The sequence below is a fragment of the Bos indicus genome, chromosome 13 (genome assembly GCF_029378745.1).
Source record: "Bos indicus isolate NIAB-ARS_2022 breed Sahiwal x Tharparkar chromosome 13, NIAB-ARS_B.indTharparkar_mat_pri_1.0, whole genome shotgun sequence".
NCBI lineage: Eukaryota > Metazoa > Chordata > Mammalia > Artiodactyla > Bovidae > Bos > Bos indicus.
Window position 1 is genome coordinate 72,631,471 of NC_091772.1, and position 24,853 is coordinate 72,656,323.

The following is a 24,853-nucleotide window of genomic DNA, read 5'->3' on the forward strand; positions in this document are numbered from 1 at the left end:
TGGGAACTTCCAGGGTCAGTCAGGGAGTGGGTGGGAATCGGGGTGGGGACGTGGAGGAGCAGAGAACACATGTGTTCAGGGGACCCTATCTTCAGGGTCACACCGATGCCACCATGGTCCAGAACCTGAGATGTTGCAAACGTCACACCCCGGGGAGGCTGAGAACTCCTGCGGGCCAGCCCCTGCCTCTGCTGCTGTGGCACAATGACAGCAATAACAACAAGAATCCTAGACAATGACAACAGCAGCTAATATTTATTGAGTGCTTCCTACTTCTGGCCCTTGTCCTGAATGCTGCGTATATAGTATCTGGTTTAACTTTTGTGAAAACGTTTCGAGGTAAACATTCATTTCCTTTTAGACATAAGAGAATTGCAATCTGCAGAGAAGACAAGATATGGGCGGCAGCAGCAGAGGGCAAGCTCCCTGTGCTCAGAACCTCTCCCTGTGCTCCTTCCAGAAGGGAGCCGTTTATCAGGGTGTTGGCATGACAACCAGAAGGGCTGAGATGCCTCCTCAAACATCCCAGCTTCCTTCCACAGCCCAGCATCCATGACCTTAAAAGGCATTACAAAAAGCGAGAGTAGCCACAAAATCAGAAACCCTGAAGCTAATACCCCCTTGACCACCTAGTGGCTATGAGCCTTTCTTTGTCCCTTTCCGTACCTCAGTTTCCTTAACTGGTCAGTGAAGGAGCTGGACCATCTCCTTAGGGCCCTGAATGGGTCTAGGAGCAACACTGCCCAAGAAAAGTATAACATGAGACACACATGCAATTTTTTTTTTTTTTTTTTTTTTACTTTTCTAGTTGCCACATTCAAAAATGTTAAAAGAAACAAGTGAAATTTATTACAATAATATGCTTTCTCTAACCCATTATATCTAACATATAATCATTTCAGGACTTCGGCAGTCCAGAGATTAAGACATCGCCTTCTAACATAGGTGATTGCAGGTTCAACCCCTGGTTGGGGAGTTAAGATCCCACATGCCTCATGGCCAAAAAAAAAACCAGAACATACACAACAGAAGCAATACTGTAAGTGGATTCAACAAAGCCTTTAAAAATGGTCCACATCCCCGCCCCCTCCCCCGCAAGAAATATAAACATTTCAACCTGTAATCAATATAAAAATTTATTACTAGGTTCCTTTACATATTTTTCTTATGAAGTCTTTGAAAGCCAGGGTCTGCTTCACACTTACAGTGCATCTCAATTTGTATCAGCCACACTTTAAGACCTCGACAGACACACAAGGCCAGGGGCTACCATATTGGACAGCGCAAAGCTAGAGTCGCCTTCAATCTAGAGCACATTTTAGGGAATGAGACATCTCAGCTCTCTCCCTTCTCCCTGGGAAAGCAGTCCTGGTCCTAGACTTTGAGCTGAGAAGTTCCTTTCAAGCCCAGAGCAGACAATCTGAGGCCACAATGGAGAGAAACCCCAGGCTGCCTGGGCCAAGGAGGTTGGGAGAAAGGCTCTCTGTTCTCTGCAGCCTGATTACTCAACAAAGCCCCCGGGAGCGAGGCTCCTCCTAACCCAAAGATTCCCTTAATTGGAAATTCAATCTGAGCTTAAAACCGAGTCAAGCAGCTACCCACACTCCCCACCCCCACCCCAGTGCCACCAGCTCTGTGGGCATCCAGGATAAGGAATCCTAACCTCCCCTCCCAGTGGCACCACATGGAGGAAGCTGGCACCACCTTCTCACTCCTAAGACTCAGTGCCCAGCCATGGGTCTGGCAGCCTTCTTGGAGGGAGCTCAGTGTCTTCATGTTCAAGGGCACAGCCTTAGCAGAAAGGACAGGGAGGGTAGGGAAAGCAAGGCGGGCGGAGAGGGGCAAGCTTCTGTCCCCAGCAGGGGAAGACCTTGGGGAAATCCCTCCTTTTCTGCAAGCTTCCATTTCATCACCTTTAAAATCGAACATGTTAAACGATGGTAAAGACTGCTTTGCTGTTGGCTGCTCTGTGCCAGGCATTTTTCAGGCATTATCTCATCTACTCCCCCAAACAAACCCAGGAAAGAAAGAAGAGCCAGGGTTCAGAGTGGTGAGGCGACTTGGGCAAGGTCACACAGCAATTCAATACAAGAGCCAGAATTCCAACTCATGGACTTCCAAATCAAGAGTTTAAGCTCTTACCTCATTTAAGCTCTTTGGAGCCCCAGGCTGGCACAGGACAGCCTTGGCTTATGCCTGTCGTAACTATATACACTTGGCATAATAACTTTAAATGTTCCTTTGGAGAGAAGAGACAAATCTTCCATACAGAAGAATTTCTAGTTACGTATATGGATACTTTACCCTCCAAAAAGGCAGAGGTTTAATTCCAGACCCTTCTGAGTGTGGGCTGAACTGGATGTCTGGGATCCAGAGATTAAATTAGGGGGAGGATAAAATGGTAATTTGACAGCAGAGAAACCCAGCAGACACCACCTGAAAGTCTGAAGTTTAGTTAACAGTAAGGTATGAATGTTGGCTTTGATGAATGTGTCACTGTAATAAAAGAAGTTGACATTAGAGGAATCTGGGTTAAGAGTATATGGGAACTCCCTGTACTACCTTTGCAGCTCTTCAGTAATCCTACAATGATTCCAACATCAAAGTACTATTTTTAAAAAGTGACCCCTTGGGACTTCACTGGTGATCCACTGGGTAAGAGTCAGAGCTCCCAAGGCAAGGGGCCTGGGTTCAATTCCCAGTGAGGGAACTACATCCCACATGCTGTAAAGATTGAAGATCCCGTGTGCTGCAAACTAAGACTCTGTGCAGCCAAATAAATATTATAAAGTGCTCCTAAAAGCATCCAATAAATCATATGACTATCTGGCTCTGCCCCTGACCAAGAAATCTTAAGAAAATCACCCATACCTTCTTTCTGCCTTAATGACAGTAACTATTCACACATTCCTAGCAACCAAAAGTTTACAATGTTTAGAGTGGGCAAATGTGCCGGTTAAAGCTTTGGAACCAGAAATCCAGGAGCTGAAGCCCTGGTTCTCTCACTTGCTTGTCGGGTGGCCTGAAGTGCACTGTCTTCCTTCTCTGGGTCTCAGCTTCCACATCTGTAAAACGGATTCACGGAAGGTCATGATAACTAGCATCTGTGGAGCCCTTGGCTAGGTGTCCAGCACAGCGGTGGGTACTCTGATGTGCCACCCAGTTTCCCCTTCAAAACCCAGGATTTATTTCTCGCCTCCTCCTGCCCTCAAGCTGCTCAGAGTACAACCTACTGTCAGTCCTGTCCAGGGACGGCCACTAGCTAGAGAGAGCCGACCAGCCCCAGGTCATGTGCCTTCTGGAGGTCAGCTTGGATTCAATGCAGAGGCTCCAAAGATCCAGCTCCCTCACTTCAACTTGGGAGAACTTTGAAGGTCCTCTCCACTGCAGGGCGCCCCTTGGGGTCTGCTGAGGCACTGTGGAGACTGCATTGCAGCCCAGCATGACCCTCTGCCCAGTCCTGCCTCCTTCCCTTCCCCAGATATTGGTCCTCAGAATATGCCCGTAAACTCCTGCATATTCATCTCCATCTCAAAGTTGGCTTCTGAGAGAACTCGTCCCATGACAGAGCTGTGAACCACTGGATACGGACTATGTTTCTTAACCCTCAGACCCACCCATTTTTATAGATGAGACAACTGAGGTTGATTTAGCCAAGAACATACACGTAAGAAATGGTGGCATCGCAGACAGGGAACGGAAGTTCAGATGGGCAAACTGAGTTGCCCGTCTTTCAGGTCTGAGCTGAAGGATGAAAGAGCTAAGACTCAGCCCTGCTCCTGCTTAACCCTTAAGACTACAGTGTGAAAGCCTCCATCCCAGGCCATGTCGAGCCGCCAGCAGGAGGGTTCTCGGCACGAGGACAGGCTGGTACCTCTCACCGCTGTCCTGCCACACCCTCTGTTGCCCCCGCAGTTCGTCAACACCTGCAAAACGGGATTAACAGCAGTGCCTACCTCCTCATGACCTTGTAAAAATGAAATGAGTTACTATACATCCCTGGAAGGAAAGTTATGACCAACTTAGATAGCATATTCAAAAGAAGAGACATTACTTTGCCAACAAAGGTCTGTCTAGTCAAGGCTATGGTTTTTCAAGTGGTCATGTATGGATGTGAGAGTTGGACTGTGAAGAAGGCTGAGCGCCGAAGAATTGATGCTTTTGAACTGTGGTGCTGGAGAAGACTCTTGAGAGTCCTTTGGACTGCAAGGAGATCTGACCAGTCCATTCTGAAGGAGATGAGCCCTGGGATTTCTTTGGAAGGAATGATGCTAAAGCTGAAACTCCAGTACTTTGGCCACCTCATGCGAAGAGTTGACTCATTGGAAAAGACTCTGATGCTGGGAGGGATTGGGGGCAGGAGGAGAAGGGGACGACAGAGGATGAGATGGCTGGATGGCATTACTGACTTGATGGACGTGAGTCTGAGTGAACTCCGGGATTTGGTAATGGACAGGGAGGCCTGGCGTGCTTCGATTCATGGGGTCACAAAGAGTCGGACACGACTGAGCGACTGATCTAATCTGATCTGATCTGATACATCCCTGATGGCTTCCCTGGTGGCTCAGATGGTAAACAATCCGCCTGCAATGCAGGAGACCTGGGTCTGATCCCTGGGTTGGGAAGATCTCTTGGAGAAGGGACTGGCAACCCACTCCAGTATTCTTGCCTGGAGAATCCCATGGACAGAGGAGCCTGGTGAGCTACAGTCCATGGGGTCACAAAGAGTCACACACAACTCAGCAACTAACACACATACGTGAAGACATCAAAATGGTGACTGGCTCACAGGAAGCCCATTATAAGAGTTAGAATATAAACAAATAATATAAGCAGCATAAAGTTGCAACTGTGAATGTTGTAAGAAGACATCTATGCAGCTGAGTGAGAGTCAGGCTGTGACAGGGGGTGAGGCTTCATCAGCTCTATATGGGGGTCAGACTTGACCCGATCTCTGGAGGAATAGAAATTAAGGGGCAGCAAGAGGAAGGAAGAGTAGTCCAGACAGAGGAATCAGCAGGAACAAAAGCCTTCGGACAGGTAGAACTAGAGAAGGATGATGAAAGGCCAGTATGACTAGTACAGAGCCAAAAATCCAGGTCCTAGGATACGATGGTAGAAACTGAGGCTGGATAGGAGGGGAGGAACCACTTACTACCTGGCCACTCACTACCTGGGTGATTTGCAACTTTATCTTTCAGAGCCTCATTTATATCATCTGTAAAATGGGGATAAAAATAGTACAAAGTCATGAAGGAGACTGAATGAGTAGATATTTGTAAACCACTTAAAAGAATGCCATGCACACAGCAGGTATTATAAACTTTTGAAGGTAATATTGGAACTTTTTCTGAAGTACAGTGAGAAGACATAGAGGGGCTCGAATATGGATGAAAGCGTAGGTACTAAGCGGATGGAGAGTGGATGGACAAAGGGCTGGGGGATGGGTCAGTGGAGGTGGCTGAGAGAATGGACAGGTGGATGGGTTGCTGGGTCTGTTTGGGTGATGAAGGTGGTTGGATGGATGGATAATGAGTGGATGGCTGGATGACTGGGCAGGTGGTAGAAGCGGATGTTGTTTCAGTAGACAGAAGCATGACTGGGTAAAGGGGTGAGTGAATAAATGGAGGAAATCAGATGAATGAAGGTGGTCGGGTAAATGGATGCATGGTTGGATGTTAGGATGGCTGGTGGTTCAGCAGACGGGAGAAGTTGAGTGAATGTGGGTGCTGGGGATGAACGGATGGATGGGTGGTTGAACGGGTGTCTGGGTGGTTGGAAGAATGGTTGTGGATGGATGGGGGGGTGAGTGCTTGGTTGAGTGGGTGTAAAGATGGAAAGCTGAATGGATAGATGAAGAAATGGTTGGGTGGATAAGGTGGATGTTATACAGGGGCTGAGTGGATGGATGGATAGAGGAGTTGGGCAAATGGAGGGATTGCTAGGGTGAGTAGTAGAGAAGTTGGGTGAGCGAAGTGGGTGGATGAATGGATGAATGACAGGGTGGCTGGATGGGCGACTAGGTGGTTGAATAGGTTGTTGGGTGGTTGGATGGGTAACTGGGTGATAGAATGAGCAAACAGAAAATTAAGTGGCTGGGTGGGTGGGATGGACAGTTGGGTAGAGAGATGGTTGTTTAGGTCAATATTATAAAAGTTGGGTGAACATAAGGTTTAAGTGAAGGGAGGGATTGGTGAAGTGTGTGAAGCTGTGGGTGGGAAGAATCGAGTGTATAAATGGATGGATGATGGATGGACAATGAATGGATGGGTGAACAGGTGACATGAGATCCCGAAGCACCGCCAATAAACCCGCTATATAAAGTCTTGGGGGGAAACCCCTGATGGTGAAAGAAGCAGGAACAGGGCCTCTGAGGTTGCGCTGGCCCGGGACCCTTCCCGGAGTGGGACGCTGCCCATCCGCGCCCCGCCCGGGGGTCCTACCTGGAGGCGGCGATCTCGGCCTTCTGGCGCGCGATGGCGGCGGCGCGCTGGGCGCCCTCCACGCTGTGGTCCACCTTCTGGCGGACCTTGCTGCTCTTGAGCGGCAGCACGCGGCGCTTGGTGCCCTTGACCAGCACGTTGTGGCGGTACTTGCCCTCCTCGCGGCGGCCGTCGGGCAGCGTGGTGCAGCCGTAGCCGTGGCGCAGGTTGTCCAGCCACTCGCCCTCGTAGCGGAGGCCGCTGGAGCGCTCGCTCACGCCGAAGCCCGAGCGCTTGTCGTTCTTCCACTCGCCCATGTAGGTCTCGGTGGTGGTGGCGTCGATGTCGGCCTCGAAGGGCGCGGCCTCGTCGGCGCCCTCGCCCAGGCTGCCGGTGGACGCGGCGTCGCTGGCGCCCGAGCTGAGGTCGCTCTTGAGGAAGCTGACGCGGCTGCGCTGGCTGCCCAGGGACGTGCGCGACTCGGCGCGGCGCAGCTTCCCCAGCAGCGCGCCCCGCTGGAACAGGCCGCCGCCCTTGGCCGCCCGCGCCACCGCCTCGGCGTTGGCCAGGAGGCTGAGCGCGAAGCCGCCGCGCGGGATGACCGGCCCGGGCAGCGCGGGGCCGTCGGCGGCCGGCGAGGCGGGCGAGTCCGGGGCCAGCGTGCCGTTGCTGTGCTCGCTGCGCAGGGACGAGAGCGACGTGCGCAGCGGCGAGCGCACCACCACGGCCATCCCGTAGGGCACGCTCTGGCGCACGCCGTAGCCGTGGCGCATGCCGTTGGTGAACTGGCCTTGGTACGTCCCTGCGGGCGAGGAGAGGACGGTCAGTGGGGCTCCCAGGGCTGCCAGGGAGCCCGACCGTGCCACGGCCGGGCCGTCGAGGGGCAGGGGATGTGGAGTGACCGGAGCCAGCGGGCCTCCGAGGGTTGAGATTGCCTGAGTGTGTGAGAACACATGCCTGAAAGCCAGGCGTTGATGCAGTGGTGTGAATAGTCCCATTGGTGGGAACGTGTCAAGGTCACGAGCATGCCGGATGGAGTGAGGTGGAATGGCGCAGGGCATCAGTGTGTGAAGCTGTGCCAGCAGGCGAGGTCCCTCGAGTGCATGGAGTTACACGAGTGTGCCAGGACATGAGCAGACAGTGTGTGTATTTCTGCTGGTGGGAACACACTAGGGTCTTTAGTGTGCCAAACAGAGTGAGGTTGAGAGAGCCTTTTTAAGTGAAGAGTGAGCAGGTGAGGCTCTGTGAGTGTGAAGTAAACTGAGCGTGCGTAGAAATGGAATCACACAAGAGAAATGAAAAGTGCCAGAGGGACAGTGGGTAAGACAGTCAGTTTGTGAGGTAGTGTGAAAATTGCATTTGTGTGAGTGTGCAAGGTAGGGGAGCATGTGGAAGCATGAGTGTGCAAGGCAGTGTGTGCACAGAGGGTGACCGAGATCACACCAACGGGTCATCATGAGATGTATGTAAGGTTATGAGAGCATCTGCGGTCTTCAGTGTGCAAGGACAGGTAAAGTTGTAAAGGTGCAAGACTTAGAGGATCAAAAAGTGCAAACTTGTGAGCAGGCAAGGCTCTGTATGTAAGGTTAAATGTTTGTGCATGGTTATCCTGGTGTTCAAGGTGAAGTGAAGGTCCAAGGTCATGAATGGCTAAGGCGGTGTTTTCATGGTGGTATGAATGTTGGAGGGCATGGGCAAGTGTGTATTTGTGCAAGGCCATGTGTAGAGAAGACGGTTGGGGGCATGAATATCAGTGTCTTTTGACTGTATAGGCTCATGTGTGTCTGATGCCGTGTGTACACATGGCGTGAGTGCCTAGCGGAGGTGACATTACGGGTATGTGTGAGATCTGAGTACGAAAGGCCATCTGAGTGCTGAAGTGCAACATAATCTGAGATTGAGACACCCGATGCTGAGTGAGGGTGTGAGGTTGGGCGCATTAATGAAACTGAGACCATTGACACTACATGTACGCAGGATAGTGGCGTGTACAGGGAGCTATTAGCAGGAAGGCCTTGCGTGTCCATGAGTATGAACACATGAGCTCCTGGGAACTAGAATCTGTGCACGTGACTGTGACATGCATAGAGGGGCGGAAGAGAGTAGTGGTTAGAAGCACAGACTCCGGAGCCAGGCTGCTGGGTCTGAATCCTGCCTTGGCCCTTGCTAGCTGTGTAACTTTGGGCAAGTGACTTAACCTCTCTGTGTCTCAGCTGTCTCACCCGTTAGAACAGATTAACAGTTGCCTCTAACCTCATAGGGTTGTTGGAGGTTTAAATGAGTTAATATTGCTGATGAACTATGAAGGAAAAGATATGAGTGTGATTTTGTGATTCTGCAAAGTTGTGCTAGTGTGTGTGGTCACCTAGCTGCATGAACAAGCTGATACAAAGCTACAAAATAACTTCATATTCCACCCCCATCCTAAGGGGCTGTGCTCCCTGGGGCTCCATCCAAGACCTCCCTCCATCTAAGACCTCCCACGCCCTCCCCTGTCCTCCCTGGGGGATTGCATCATCTGGTGCTTTTATAACTGCCACCTATCTCTTGCTGGTTATCCTGACTATATCCCCAACCTCTTCCCCTCTGCAGCTCCACCTTGAAGACAGGTGCCCCCAGATGTGACACAGCATCTCCAACTTGTCACCTCCCCTCCCAGCTCCCCAACACCTGTTCTGCCTTCTGGATCTTCCTCCCCGCAGCAGCACCCCTGAAAGCCATTTCTCTGCCTCCATCTTTGTGCCTGGAGTACAGAACAGTGCCTGACACAGCATGTTCGCTGAAGTGAGGGGGCAATTCAGAGCCTGTGTTTTAAACACAAGCTGATATGCAGCCCTGATTAACCAAACAACCAAATGGCTTCCCAACAAATACCCAGGATGGCTGCTGCAGCTGCTAAGTTGCTTCAGTCGTGTCCGACTCTTCGCGACCCCATGGACTGCAGCCTACCAGGCTCCTCTGTCCGTGGGATTTTCCAGGCAAGAGTACTGGAGTGGGTTGCCATTGCCTTCTCCAGGATGGCTGCTAAGGGACCCCTAAGGTCAACCCAACAGGCATGCTCCCATTCATACCTTTGCATTGGCTGTTCCCTCTGCTTGGAACTCTTTTCCCTCCCAATGTCCTTGAAGTGTTTGCTCCCTGAGGCTTACCTGACCACCCTGTTTAAAATTACAATCTGCCTGGGACTTCACTGGTGGTCCAGTGGTTACGAATCCACCTTGCAATGCAGGGGACACAGGTTCGAGTCCTGGTCGGGGAACTAAAATCCCACATGCCGCAGAGCAACAAAGCCCGCGACCACAACTAGAGAGTCCCTGCGCCAAAACAAAAGATCCTGCACGACGCAACAAAGATCCACGTGCTGCAATCAAGACCCAATGCAACTAACTAAATAAATGTTTGTAAAAATAAGTAAAATGCTAACACCCACCCAAATTTCTTTCCCCTTCCTTCTTTGCTTTTTGTTCCTTCATAGCATATCTAATATTACATATATTTTGCTTTTTCTTTTGTTTTTTGACTATCTTCCCTGGGTTTCCTTGGTGGCTCAGTGGTAAAGAATCCACCTGCTGACACAGGAGATGGGAGTTTGATTCCTGGGTCGGGAATATTCCCTGGAGAAGGAAATGGCAACCCACTCCAGTATTCTTGCCTGAAAAATCCCATGGACAGGAGTCTGGCAGGCTACATGGGGTTGCAGAGAGTTGGACATGACTGAGCACACACACACACACACACACACACACACACACACACACATACACGGCACATCTCCCTAGTAGAATGTAAGTTCCATAAATGCAGGATTTCCATTCTTTTTTGTTCACTGTTGTATCCTTAGTACCTAAAATAATAATACTATTCAATAAATATTGTTGAATAACAATATTCAATAGATATTTGTTGAAGGAATGAGTGAGTAGCATGAATTTTATAACTATTTTCTCTTCTTTCTGCTCTAGCCAGCTGAAAATGGATCTGCAAAAATGACCAGAGAGATGTTTATAATGGCTCTCATAAGACTCACCCAACATGACACAGTTAATAAATGCAGAGTGATAAATGCAGAGTGTCACAACTCACATCCATATCTGACTGTGCTCCTTCCAAAAGTCTCAGAAGAAAAAAGAAAAAAAATGAGACAGAGAAGTGGACGAGACAGCACATTGTGGACAGACAATGAGACAAGAACAGGACAGAGAAGATAGTAAACTGGAGGAAAGAAAAAAGCTAATCTCTGGATTGAATAGCTTGTGAAATCAAATCAACCAATCTACCTTTAGCTTAAATTTGGCATGAGATGGGCTGACGTGGCCCCTTTAAGCCTAAGAAAAACTGAGATTGCAACAGGAGAGTGTCTCTTGGCCTCCAGTTGGGGAGGAAACGGCCAGGCTATATTAGGAAACTTATAAGCAAGTGACAAGAAGCGCAGACACCCAGGGGAGGTTGGGAGTGACAGGGCCCTGGGAAGGGGAAGAGCCAAGTGCTGGGGTCATTCCCTGCCTGACTCTCTCTAAGACAGGACAGTTCTCTCTGGGGACAGGAAGAATGCATCCAAAGAGGGAGAGGGGAACCCACCCAGAGCCATCTGGCTGAGAAGGGCCCTCTGTGTAAGGAAGTGCTTCCTCATACCCTTTGGGATGGCCCCTCACTTGAACTTGTAGACATTACAGGGCTTGCCTGCAGGGTAAGGACCAAGATTCTCAGCAGCCTGCAAGGCCTGACGTGGGCTGCCCCTGCCCACCTCTCCGGATTCATCCTGAATGGCTCTCCAGGAATACTCGCCTTCCTACCTCAGGGCCTTGACACATGCCTCCCCTCTTTTTCTTGGTTTGCTCTTCTCCTCTCTCCTCCCTTAGTCAACTTCTAGTGACATTTCAAGCTTCAGCTTAAATCTGACTTCACCTAGGATGATTTCTTGAGCCCTCCCCCACCCCCCACCAGATACTGCCACATGATGTCAGTACTTCTGGGCGTTGTGTGCAGTCACAGCCAACAATGTTTATCATCGTTTATTCACCTTAAGCCTTTCCTACCAGACTGTGGCTTCCAAGAAGGGATGGGATCCTATCTTGCTTATTTGCCATGATCTCATCATCTACACAGTACCCAGGCATAAGGAAGCCCTGAGTGAACATCTGGGGAACCTGGGAGCATCTCCTGAATGAACCTTACTGTTCTTTCATGGTCAGGAACTGTATCTTGTCTTTTCCCTCACAACTCAGCGTATAGTAAATTCTCAGTTGGGACTGGCAGTGGCTGCCGAGAATATTCACGACTAACTCTGGGAGTTACTGGGATATTTGTAAAAAACTGATGAAGGCTATAACCACAGTAAATGCCATCCTAATATACAGGCCAGACTCCTCAGTTTAATAAAACCGAAATAGTGCCTTTTCCTTGCAATCCTTGTTCAGGTTTAGTATAGAATAACCTGGGTTGGGAAAGACTCTGCCTACCAGTGCAGGAGACACGGGTTTGATCCCTGATCAAGGAAGATCCCACAGGCCACGGGGCAACTAAGCCCATGTGCCACAACTATTGAGCCTGTGCTCTAGAGCCTGCTCACCACAACTACTGAAGCCCACGTGACCCAGAGCCCGTGCTCCGCAACAAGAGAAGCCACTGCAACGAGAAGCCTGAGAACTGCAACTAGAGAGTAGCCCCTACTCTCTAAAACTAGAGAAAAGCCTGCACAGCAGCGAAGACCCAGCCCAGCCAAAACTAAATAAATACATAAAATTATAGTAAAAAGAATAACCTGAGTTTTAATCATAACTCTTGACACTGGGTAGTTCTAAAACATGCATAAGTTATTGAAGCCAGTTAAGTCTCAGTTATGTCTATAACTATAACATGGAGGTAATGATACCTCCTTCCTGTGGCTTTTCACTCATTCCTTTGAATCAAGTGTTGGCAACGAACTGGCCTAGGTGCTGGGGATGCAGTGCAAATAAGTAGATGTGGTCCCTGCCCTCAAGGGGCTTGGAGTCTAGTGCCAGCGATAGATTTGATTTAATGGCACCCCACTCCAGTACTCTTGCCTGGAAAGTCGCATGGACGGAGGAGCCTGGTAGGCTGTAGTCCATGGGGTCACTAAGAGTCGGACACGACTGAGCGACTTCACTTTCACTTTTCACTTTCATGCATTGGAGAAGGAAATGGCAACCCACTCCAGTGTTCTTGCCTGGAGAATCCCAGGGACGGGGGAGCCTGGTGGGCTGCCGTCTATGGGGTCGCACAGAGTCAGACACAACTGAAGCGACTTAGCAGCAGCAGCACAGGAATAAACATTAGGCTGCCCCAGCAGTGTGATCCAGAGAGATGACCATCCAGTTCTTGGTTGGCAGTGGAATGGGGAGGGTTGGTTGACCAAAGATTAAGTGAACTCTATGTGAGGCAGCTAGCACACAGCAAGTGCTCAATAAAGGCTAGCTTTTTGGCAGGTCAAAGTCTTTGCTCAGAAAAGCTGGCCCAGAAAGGATTAACTGGGAAGATGAAGAGGAGCCAGGAAGGACAGAGAGAACTTAGAGGGAGAGAATGAGACCAGCTCTGGTTTTCTCCCTAGGTCTGCGTGCTTGTAAGAAAGCGGGCTTGTGTCCTGGGATGCCCAGCTTTTGCTGGTTTGGGGACACTTCTGAATCAGGGAGGCCTCAGAGCGTCTGTCCTTGGGAGGAAGAGCATTTGGGGAATCTGTTCATCAGTGAGACTTGGCCCCCTACACACAGAATGGAGGAGTTTCTGGAAACCATATCTATAGTATAAGATCCACCCCTCCGGGGCCAGAGTTTATGGCTTAATTGACCTGGATACTAGAAAGCATATCAGATGATTGTAATATGCATTCTGTCAACGTTCTCCACTGACCTCAGCCAGCATGCTCTGTCCCTCTGTTGTAAAGCCTGCTAACTGAGGCCCTTAGCACCCTGATGCACCCATTGGCAGCTTGATCTCTAGCAGATCCATGCCCCTGTTCCCACATGTGGAGTTGTCTATTTAACTGTTCCTAAATGTATTCACTTCTATTGTACGCATTATTTGTTTGTTTTAATTATCTTTGGCTACGCCAGATCTTTGTTGTTGTGTGCAGGCTTTCTCTAACTGTGGTGAGCAAGGGCTACTCTTTAGCTGTAGTGGGTGGGCTTCTCACTGAGGTGGCTTCTCTTACTGCGGAACACAGGCTCTGGGTGTGCAGGCTTCAGTAGTTGCGGTCCCCAGGCTTAGCTGCCCCAAGGCATGTGGAATCTTCCCAGCGCAGGGATCGAAACCACATCCCCTGCATTGCAAAGTAGCTTCTTAACCACCAATAGGGAAGCCCCGGACTCATTATTGAAATATTGTTATTTGTTAACATTTGTTCTCTAAACCAGTGTACTATGAGTATACAGAGAGAGAGTCTAACTTCTCCAAAAACAAGATGAATGTTTTTGGATGTTCATAAGGGAGAGAGTTCCTTAAAAATCGCTCTCAAACTTGCCATGAATGGGCTAACTATAAAAGAATGGGAAAAAAATATAAATTTTTAATTTATAAATTAAATTTAATTTCTTGCTCCATTTTAAAGAAACCAACAGAAACCAGAAATTGTAAATGATATGTTACAGGAACGGAAGGCAGACAATGAGAAACTCCACTGAATATCTACACGTTGTACCTAATGTGACAGGGCTTCCCCGGTAGCTCAGCTGGTGCAGAATCTGCCTGCAGTGCAGGAGACCCTGGTTCAAGTCCTGGGTCAGGAAGATCCCTGCAGAAGGGATAGGCTACCTACTCCAGTATTCTCAGGCTTCCCTTATGGCTCAGATGGTGAAGAATCTGCCTGCAATGCGGGAGACCTGGGTTGGATCCCTGGGTTGGCAACATCCTCTGGAGGGGGATCACAGTCCATGGGGTCACAGAATCAACACAGCACATACCTAAATGTGATATAAATTAAAATAAATATCACAAGAGACTTCCCCTGGCAGTACAATTGTTAAGACTTTGAGCTTCCAATGTAGGGTATATGGGTTCGATCCCTGGTCGGAGAACTGAAATCCGATGGCCACACAGTGCACTGAGAAAATAAATAAAAAATGAATATCTTAAGGTTTATGCTGCCAAGTCCCTTCAGTCGTGTCCGATTCTGTGCGACCCCATAGACGGCAGCCCCCCAGGCTCCTCTGTCCGTGGGATTTTACAGGCAAGAGTACTGGAGTGGGGTGCCATTGCCTTCTCCCCTTAAGGTTTATAAATCATTTAAAAATCTTTCTCTGCTCTCACTAACATTCAGTTAACCAAGTTGCATTTGGCATCAATGACATCAGATTAGAGGGCTTCTACTTCGATTTTAAACATCAGTGTGAGTACATCTGCTGTGACCAAGAGATGGGTCCATCTCAGGAAAGAAGATACCAGATGGGTAACTGAAACTAAGACAAGGAGAATAAAAGCCTGTGTATGCCAGTACCCTGATGTGTGACTTTCCCATAGGGTGTGAATCCAAGGTTTGGATGAGTTTATTTAGGGCAACACTGCACTTTTGTTTTTCTTTCTCAAGTAAAGGATGCTTCTGACCTGAGTCACTGGGGACTCTGTCTTCTACCCGGTCCGCTGGAATTTTCCCAATGTGGTAGGTGCAGGTCATTCTGTTCAGACCACAAGAGGCCAAACTAGAGATATATAGCCTAGAAGATTCTTCCAGCTATACAACCTAATGATCTATTAAGGCAGGCTCTCAAAAAATGTGTTTCTCAAAACTGGTGTTAATAGTTTATCATGAAAAAAAATTCTGAAGTCAAGACAATTTGAGGAGGTTAAATGAAATGAGTTTTTCTGACTGTGAGACTATGCCAGAAGAATTATTTTATATATTTTATATAAACTATTTTAAATATATTATTATATATATATATATATATATATGTATATATATATGGCAGTGCTTGGGTCTCTGGGTCTTAATTGGGACATGTGGGATCCAGTGCCCTGACCAGGGATCAAACTGGGCCCCCTGCATTGGGAATGCAGAGTCTTAGCAACTGGACCACCAGGGAAGTCCCCAGAAGAATTATTCTTCAAGAATTTTTCTTAATTCTTCACTATTCCTCCCATGTGTCTCTGAGAAAGATTCTCAATCCAGGGGCAAATCCTGATTGCTCTAAGTCAAGCATTAAAGTCTCTCCAGCTTGCCAGTGATTGGATTAGTCGTGAGCGTGTGATGAAATCTGACCTTGAGACTTGAGGGTAAGTTGGCTAGTGGGGTGGGGCAAGGGAGACAAGAGAGGTTTCATAGCTCTTATAAAGAGATACATGGGGAGAAACATACCCTCTTTTTCTGCTGGATGTTGTTGAATGTGGACATGACTCCTGGAGCAGTGGCCAGAGGGTAACTAGCTGAGAGCAAAACCCACACTCTGTGGATGGCAGAGCAAAAAGATAGCAGGAGTCTGGGTTCTTGCTGGTGCTATTGCACCTTCAAATTAACTGATCCTGAGACTTCCCTACCTCTGGAGTGTTGTTATGTGCAATCAGAAATATTCTTATTAAAAAAGATCTGTGCTGCCCAATAATGGTAGCTACTAGCTGCATGTGGTTATTGAGCACTGGATTGAAAATATTTAGTACAGAAAAAAATGTAAACTATCTCACTAATAACTGTATATTGATTACATGTAGAAATGATACTTTTTGGGATAACAAGTTAAATAGAAGATGTGTAATTGTAAAGCAATTTTCCACCAATTTTTAAAAAATATGTGATTAAAATTGATTTCACATTTTAAAATGTGGCTACTAGAAAATTTTAAATTACATTTGGAGCCCACATTATATTTCTATTGGGAAGTGTTGGTTTTAGGTCATTTGGAAGTTAGCGCTTTCTATTACTTACAGACAGAAAAAAATATCCTAAGAGATACAGGTCTAATCATTCTAATTTTACAGCTTGGAAAATTGAAATAAAAAATGTAAATGACTTGCTCATGATCATACTAGTGTGGCAGTTGTTGGAGATCACAGCTGAGTAACCAGACCAGTGCCTCCTCGGCACCTCTAAGAACCTGAGAACACCCTTTACAAGTTAAAGGTTCAGAAGCCTTCACCCAAATCTCAGCCCTAAAGAAGTACAACTATTCAGAAACCCACAGGGATGTAAAGCAATTATCCTTCAATAAAAAATAAAATTTTTAAAAGTATATAAAGAAAATAAAAGTGTGATTAAAAAAAAGAGAGAGAGAGAAACCCTCGAGGAGTCTAGAAGACACAGAGTCCACTTTGAGACAGAGAAGAGATATGTGGATCAGACCATGAATTCTGCCTCCAAATACAGACTGCTGCTGCTGCTGCTGCTGCTAAGTCGCTTCAGTCATGTCCGACTCTGTGCGACCCCATGGACTGCAGCCCACCAGGATCCTCTGTCCATGGGATTTTCCAGGCAAGAGTACTGGAGTGGGGTGCCATTGCCTTCTCTGCCAAATACAGACTAGACACTGAGAAAACCATTCCCTCTGGCCAGTGACACCTGCCTATTTCTAGGAAACTGTCTGAGATCCAAATATCAGTGTCCCTAACGGACTGACGAGAGATGGAGAGGAAGGAATCAGGACAGGCTCCTCTCTGGGGGTCCCCACTGTCCATGAAAGTCCTCAACTGACAGTCCTGTGTGTCTGCATGACCTGGTCCCAGCTCACTTTCTCAGTTTTGTCTTCCAAATCCACTAAAGCCCATTTTCAAAGCCACCTGCTTCAGAAAACTACCCAGGCCACCTCCTTCCTCCAAACACTCATCACTTCATACCACTAAGAGCTGCTATCTTGTCAATATCTTGTCTGTTTTGTCCAACAGTGTTCCCTGATCCTTTTCCCCAGGTCCTCTATTTAGGAGTTAGCTCAAGATCTTTGGGCAGGACGGTGAAAGCCTCATCAACAGATTCAGATGGGTCAGACACGACTGAAGCAACCTGGCACACACACACCAAGTTCTTCTCAAGGCTCAAAGGAAGACAACTCTTGGAGCTTCCCAGGTGGCGTGAGTGGTAAAGAACCTGCCTGCCAATGCAGGAGACATAAGAGATGTGGGTTCAATCCCTGGGTCGCGAAGATCCCCTGGAGTAGGAAATGGCAACCCACTCCAGTATTTTTGCCTGGGAAATCCCATGGACAGAGGAGCCTGGGGGTCTACAGCCCCTAGGGTTGCAAAGAGTCAGACGCGACTAAAGCAACTTGGCATGCATATACATGACAGGTAGGGGAGTGAGGACCAGGAAGTCCAATGGTCATAGCTCTTGTCCAAGCACCCCCAAATCAGACCAGGCAAACCAGGTATGCACATTATGGTGAACACACATGCCCACACCATGGACACCCACATAGATGCTCTTGAGTAGAGGGGACCCATCCCAGCTTAGGTCTAACCCACCTTGGTAATGACTGTGGACCCTGTGTCCCAGCAAGAGCAAGTCAAGCAAGCCTGAGGCATCTCTAGGGGCAGCAAAGAATAATGGAAATTGCTTGGGCTTCAGAAACAAACCTGACTCTGAATCTCTCTTTAATACCCCAAAACACCCTTCTCTTCATCTCCATCCCATCCACCTAGTTCGGCTGCACCAGTTCTCCTGGAGAGACAACAGCATCTTCCCTAGTCTCTGCCTCCCGGGATACCCACTTCAATCCACCCTTCGCTGCCACCAGAGTCCTCTCCCTTCTAAGATGCAGATCTGATCACATAAAACCTGGTTTTTGATGGCTTCCCAGTGCCTTGAGGAAGGATTGTCCCCTAGGAAACAGATTCTGAGGCTGAGACTGCATGTGGGTGATTTTGGCGGGAGGGGGACTCTCAGGACAAACACCTGTAAGGGAGGAAGCAGGTTTCCATAAGTGGAAGAAGCTGAACAGATCCCATGGGGTCACTGGAGCTGGTATGACCTTCAGAGTAGTTTGAAATTGAAACAAGGAGGCTTTGTACTCGAGCATCAGCTCATTAACTATGGGTTAACCCCAGAGGGCGGTGCCTCCTTTTGTCAGAAGGCAGTGCCCAGCTATGAGCCATCAGCAGCCCACACTCCCGGCAAATAGGGGAATGAGGACCCTGGTCCTGAGGGATGTCTGATGGTGTCCCACAGCCTCCCCTGTAAGAATGAAATTCAAACTCCTCGTTGTGACCCAGGAAACCCTCATGGCCTGGGTCCTGCCAACCCTTGTCTCATATACGCCATTCTTCCTCTGAGTCTCTGTGCTCCCACTTTTCTCGAACACAAATGCTCTGCTCCCACCTCCAAGACTTTACACTCAATATTCCTTTTATTATAAAAACAGTATTTATTTTTGCTGTTGTGTGGGCTTTCTCTAGCTGTGACGGGGGCCGCTACTCTCCAGTTGCGGTGCGCAGGCTTCTCATTGCAATGGCTTCTCTCGTGGTGGAGCAGGGGCTCTAGGCACATGGGCTTTAGCAGTTGTAGCATGCAGGCTCTAGAGTGTGGGCCCTGGTAGTTTTGGCTCTTGGGCTTAGCTGCCCCAGGGCATGTGGAATCTTCTCAGACCAGGAGTCAAACCCGTGTCCCCTGCATTGCCAGGTGGATTCTTAACCGCTGGACCACCAGGGAAGTCCTCGATATTCCTTTTGCCTGGCACAAAAGTGTGGTCCTCCGGTCACCCATCCTTCAGATCTTAGCATCAAGGCTGATATCACTTCCTCCAGGAAGCCTTCTCTGATTACCCAACCAGATTAGGTTCACCCATCATCAGCTCATAAACCCTTCTAACTTATCCTTCAAATTACAAATACCATGTTGTAATTAAATAACTGTCTGATGCTGGTCTCTACTGTTATAATGTATGCTCTGAGGGCAGGGACCAAGACTGCCTTGCTCATCACAGCATCTCCAACCCTCAGTGTGATGACTGGCCCATAGAAGGCATTCAGCTGCTGCTGCTGCTGCTAAGTCACGTCAGTCATGTCCAACTCTGTGTGACCCCAGAGACGTCAGCCCACCAGGCTCCCCTGTCCCTGGGATTCTCCAGGCAAGAATACTAGAGTGGGTTGCCATTTCCTTCTCCAATGCATCAAAGTGAAAAGTGAAAGTGAAATCGCTCAGTCGTGTCCGACTCCTAGCAACCCCATGGACTGCAGCGCACCAGGCTCCTCCGTCCATGGGATTTTCCAGGCAAGAGTACTGGGGTGGGGTGCCATTGCCTTCTCCCCTAGGCATTCAGCAGATACTGTCAATTGAGTGCATGAGTACTTGGCCTTGGACAAGTTCTCTTTGAATGTATCTCCACCCAGCAAGGGCAGAGCCAGCTTCTTTTCAGGGTTGCTGTGAGTAAAGTATGAGTTATCTAGCAGAGACCTCAGACTCTCAACAGATGTTGGCTCCCTTCACTTCTTAGGAAAAGATTGCAGGGTGACCAGTCTTCCCCATTTGCCCGAGATCGAGGAGTTTCCCAAGAAACTTTACTACTTTCAGTACTAAAGCCAGGACAGGACAGTTCCCAGGCAGATCAGGAGGGTTGGTCACCTAAATCTGGGTGAGAAGGAGACAAGGGCATTTCATATTAATTAGTGCAGTGCTCATGGCATGCTGGTAAAACAGCTCCTTGGAAAAACAACTTTGATTCATGTGTGTGCATGCATGCCAAGTCACTTTAGTCATGTCCAACTCTTTGCAACACTATGGACTGTAGCCCACCAGGCTCCATCTTCCCAACCCAGGGATCGAACCTGCATCTTTTACATCTCCTGCACAGGCAGGCAGTTTCTTTACCGCTAGCGCCACCTGGGAAGCCCTACCCTCATTCACAGTGTTAACCAATTTCTGTCATCTAAATATTCCTCCCATGGCCAATCAAGCTACCAACAGTTAAACAGCCAGTTTGCAACATTCCTGAAAACTTAACAATGGGCTGTCATGCATCAGTAGGAGCTAGTGGCAGCCCTGTAGCCAATACTAACTGCATGTTCCTGCTATCTGCACATGCACCATGTGGTCATAGATGACCTCAGTGCAGGGGTAAGTGACGTTATTTCAGTTCCAAGAAGGGCACAGCTTGAAGAGCATCTAGTCCAAGGCAACAAGTCACCTATCATGTGGGCTACCTATTTCCCATCCATCCTGTGTCCACAGCAGACACTGCTAATCGATCATGATGCTGACTCCTAACATGGCCATGCTGTCTCCCTTCACTGCATCTCCAAGAAGCCACAGTCAAGTAGCTGATGTTGCACATAAGAGAAATTGACTTACCTCTAGGAGTAAGTGTGGTTCAGCCCCTCATTATGCAGGAGAGGAAATTCAGGCACAGAGAGGTAGAGGGACCTGCCCAAGGTCACACAGCCAGGCAGTGGCTCAGCTGGGACTAAAGAACAGATCACCTGCCTGGCTTGCCCTTTCACTCCTGCCTTGCCTTGAAGAGCAGCCTACCCCAGAGTGGGGTGGAACAAAGGGAAACTATCTAGGATCTGAGCCTAGATTCTGGGGGGCTCTGCTTAGAGCTCCCAAAGTCTTTTCGTACCTGAAGGCTTCTTAGCATAAGTGTTGTTCATCTGTTGAAGGGAAGGCACTTCTGAAAATATCACACAGTTGCACAGGTTGACTGCATAAAATTCAAACAATTGAGGAGTATTTAAACTAAAACATTTTGTACTGGGACTTTCCCGGTGGTCCAGTGGCTAAGACTCTGCACTCCCAATGTAGAGGGCCCAGGTTCGATTCCTGGTCAGGGAACTAGATCTCAAATGCTGCAACTAAGACTTGGCACAGCCAAATAGATAAATACATATTCTTTAATTATTAAAAAAAATTCTCTGTACTGTCTCCCCAGGAGTAATCACTGTTAACAATTTTGGTCCTTCCAGGATTTCTTCTGCTTATTTACAAGCCTATGCATAGCACAAGCGGACTAAAAGATTAGCTGTTCCCCACGCTACCACTCTCCCTCTCAATGAGAACACTGCCCCCCACACAGTAGGCACTCAATAAATATTCGTCCAGTTGCTCTTGTTTGATTAAAATGCTTTAGATTCCTTTCTGTATAAATATAGGTGAATCTGTCTCTTTTTTCCTCCCCTCTCTCTCTTAAAAAAAAAAAAGTTTTTATTGAAGTATAGTTTCACTTCTATTTTTTTCAGAGGGTTATACCACTTGGCATGTGGGATTATGTTCCCTGGACCAGGGATCCAACCCACACCCCTTGCAGTGGAAGCATGGAGTCTTAACCACTGGAACTCTGTCTTTTTAATGGTTTTAGTCCTTCCTGGCATGGTCTCATGGATTCACTGAACAGTCCCTTTGGGTGACTGTATAGACAACATTCCGTTTTTGCTGTAACCATCCCAAGGCCTTGCTCTTTGGCTCGCCTGCAAGGTGGCACCAATGTCTCTTCCCATGGCCTCCAAATGCTCCCTCCCATCAAAGCTCCACTGTCTTCCACTTTCCAAGATTACCACCAGGGGACCCAAAGTGGAGGGACTGTGAGCATGGGCGACCAGCTCCTGGGATCAGGATTGGTTTGCAGTGGGTGTATATAACAGGTCCCGGTAACCTGCAGGGTTCCACCACCCCCACACATAGAGGCTGCTCTCCTAGCTTGCACAGGAGTCAGGGGATTAATCAAGTGACACCGCCTGGATGCTGACAATCCTGGAGCCTGGAGGAAAGCAACTTTGCCAGGTCCTGGGTCAGTTCGGCCATGCTGAAGGCCTAGGAAGCCAGGAATAATTGAGGGTGGGGGACGCAAAGGGATCAAGGGGAGAGGGTCTGGGTTCAGACGCCCCACTGGTCGCTCCGAGGCCCCTGTCTGTGTGCAGGCCTGCGCACAACCCTTACATCCACGTGGCTTGTGTAACAGGCATCCCTCACCCTCAGTATCCAACACTGAGCTCCTGACCTTACCTCTTTGAATCCTCATCCCATCTCAGCTCAGGGCAATGCCATCCTTTGCAGCTCAGGCCTTGAAACCTTCCCTGACTCCTCTTTCTCTCCACACACCCTCTCTGCAACCCACGAGGCCAATCTATCAGTTCCACCTTCAAACTCTGTGGTTGACACAGAGTTCAACCACTTTTCCCCACCTCTGCTGCCCCAAGAGGCTGGTCCAAAGCATCATGGCATCTGAACTGTATCATTGCAATAAATGATTCTAATCGATCTCCATTCTTCTACCTTTCTGCACCGTCTCCTCCCCCAGTCTCCCAACACAAAGCAATCCCTTTAAACAAAAGCAGAGCAAGTCATTTTTGTTTTTGTTTTTTTGGTCATGAGGCATGCAGGAATCTCAGTTCCCTGATCAGAGATGGAATCAGTGCCCCCTGCAGTGGAATCAGAGTCCTAACCTTTAGACCACCAGGAAATTCCCTCATATTACTTAAAAAAATTTTTTTAACTTTTTATATTATATTGGAGTATAACCAATTAACCATGTTCTGATAGTTTTCAGTGGACAGCAGAAGGACTTGGCCATACATGTACATGTATCCCTTCTACCCCAAACTCTTCTCCCATCCAGGCTGCCACATAACACTAAGCAGAGTTCTCTCTGCTATACAGTGAGATCTTACTGGTTATCCATTTTAAATATACCAGTGTATACCTGTCCATCCCAAACCATGTCACTTTTATAGCCCCCATTATTCTCAGGATCAAAGCCAGATTCTTACCATGGCCTCCTAGGCTCTGCATGAACAGCCCTCTCTCCACACTTGCCCCACAGGAATATTACACAAGGGAAGTGACAGCCTTCTCTGTACATCCCACCAAGGGGCCCTGTTGCCAGGTTGTCCTGTCATCAGCAATGTGAAATTTGATCACTTTGTTAAGATGATATACATAAAGGATTCAAGTTGTATTACAAATAAAAGAAAGAGAAATATGGTGCTTGAAACACAGAGCTGTGGGCCACCGTCAGGCCTTGGGGTGGCCCCCACTCCACACAGTTCAAACAGTGGTCAGCAGCACATCATATGCTTGAATGCTTCCAGGCACGAGGTGCTCACTCCTTGCCAGGGGGGAGGGGCTTCTGGAGTTCCTACTGTCCCTGGGTTGCCCTATGGATTCTGCCAGGCAGGTCTGGGCCATTAGACTCAGGAGTGACCACTATGCAGGAGTGAGTAGGGGAATCAGTCGTGACCAGACTTAACCCACCTACTCTGTGGCTCCAGCTTGGGAAGGGATAGGAGAGAACTAGGTCTAGGGCAGGAAGCAAGCCTGTCTCCCTCACCCCACACTCTGCCCTCAACCAGGGCCCTTAGAAAATGAGGCTGGACATTCCTCACAAAGGTGTGGCAGCCAGGGCTGGTCCAGGGAACAGCTGCTGGGGACACGGAATTAGCAGGCACTGGAAACATGCCAGCTCGATGAATGCCAAGGGCCTGGCCTTGGACAGGGGCACGTCTGGGGAGATTTGGCCAGCTGGACACATGCATCCGAGAGAACAAAGCTGCAGAGAGGAGGACTAATGACGTCCACTTCCCTGTCTTACTCAGGGTCCGCTCTGCTCCCCTGGAGGCCCAGATAAATGCCAAGAAGCTGCCATCACAGTAGCCCAGCTGCCTGTCACGCTGACCCCTGGCTGTGAACTGGGATGTGAGATTTTCAAGATGAGGTTCAATTATGCTGATTCTACATTCGCAGTGGAATCCACCTGACGTGGCTTCCACCTGCACTGGCAGGGCCCAGCGCAGAGCTAAGCAAGTCAAAGGCTTGGCTGCTTAAGTGCTCCAAAGTCAAAAGCTGGGTTTTGATATTTTCCCCAGAGGCAGCTGTGGTTCAGACCATCCTGAATTAGTTCGCCCTTTGGTCTGCGAAGGAAACTCGGAAAAGAAGGTGTACGTTTCAGCCCTTCCTCTGAGCCAGGCATCACGCTAAGCCCTTTTCATGGATTATCTCGTTTCATTGTTTCAGCCATATTTTGAGGGAGATTTTGACAGCCTTGGTGGAAAAAAAGGAAATGGAAGATAAAAGAGGCCATACGATATGCCCATGTGTGTAAAATGAAGAGGTGGCTCCACCTGGACTTGGACCCAGATCTGGCCACTTGAAGCCCCAAGTGCTTAAGTAACACATGCCTTTAGTCCCATCAGATTCTCTTAGGTCTTCTACACTTAAGCTTTAACAGCGATCAAGAATTTTTAAACTAAAAGACGTTCCTTTTAAATCTGAAGGAAAAAACCCCAAAAAATCCCACCAAAACTAAGAAATTAATTTAGTAATGTAAAAGGACTGAAGGCTAATGTACAAAAATAATTTTATGTCTATAACCTAGCAATGAACAATAGGAAAAAGGAAATTTTAAATGCCATTTATAATATCATAAGAAATAAAATACTTGTTAATTTTACTTTTTAAAAAAGTGCAAGACACTGAAAATGCTAAAACATTGTTGAGTGAAATTAAAGAAGACGTAAGTAAGAAAGGATATATACCATGTCCATGGATTGGAAGGCTCACTGCTGTTTAGATG

The 24,853-nt window shown here is 48.2% G+C and overlaps 1 protein-coding gene and 1 non-coding gene across 3 annotated transcripts in view; one reads left to right on the top strand and one right to left on the bottom strand.

Annotated features, from left to right (window-relative positions):
• JPH2 (junctophilin 2) overlaps window positions 1-24,853 on the bottom strand; it is a 76,951-nt gene that overhangs the window by 44,174 nt on the left and 7,924 nt on the right. For both annotated transcript variants that reach the window (XR_011570228.1, XM_070801726.1), the window contains exon 2: window positions 6,444-7,224. Coding sequence is in view for 1 of the 2 variants with exons in the window: in XM_070801726.1 (XP_070657827.1) it covers window positions 6,444-7,224 (781 nt within the window). In the remaining variant the exon portion in view is untranslated. The remainder of the gene's footprint in view (window positions 1-6,443; window positions 7,225-24,853) is intronic.
• TRNAG-CCC (transfer RNA glycine (anticodon CCC)) lies at window positions 21,048-21,120 on the top strand. Its single transcript has one exon. It is a non-coding gene; the product is annotated as a tRNA-Gly (tRNA).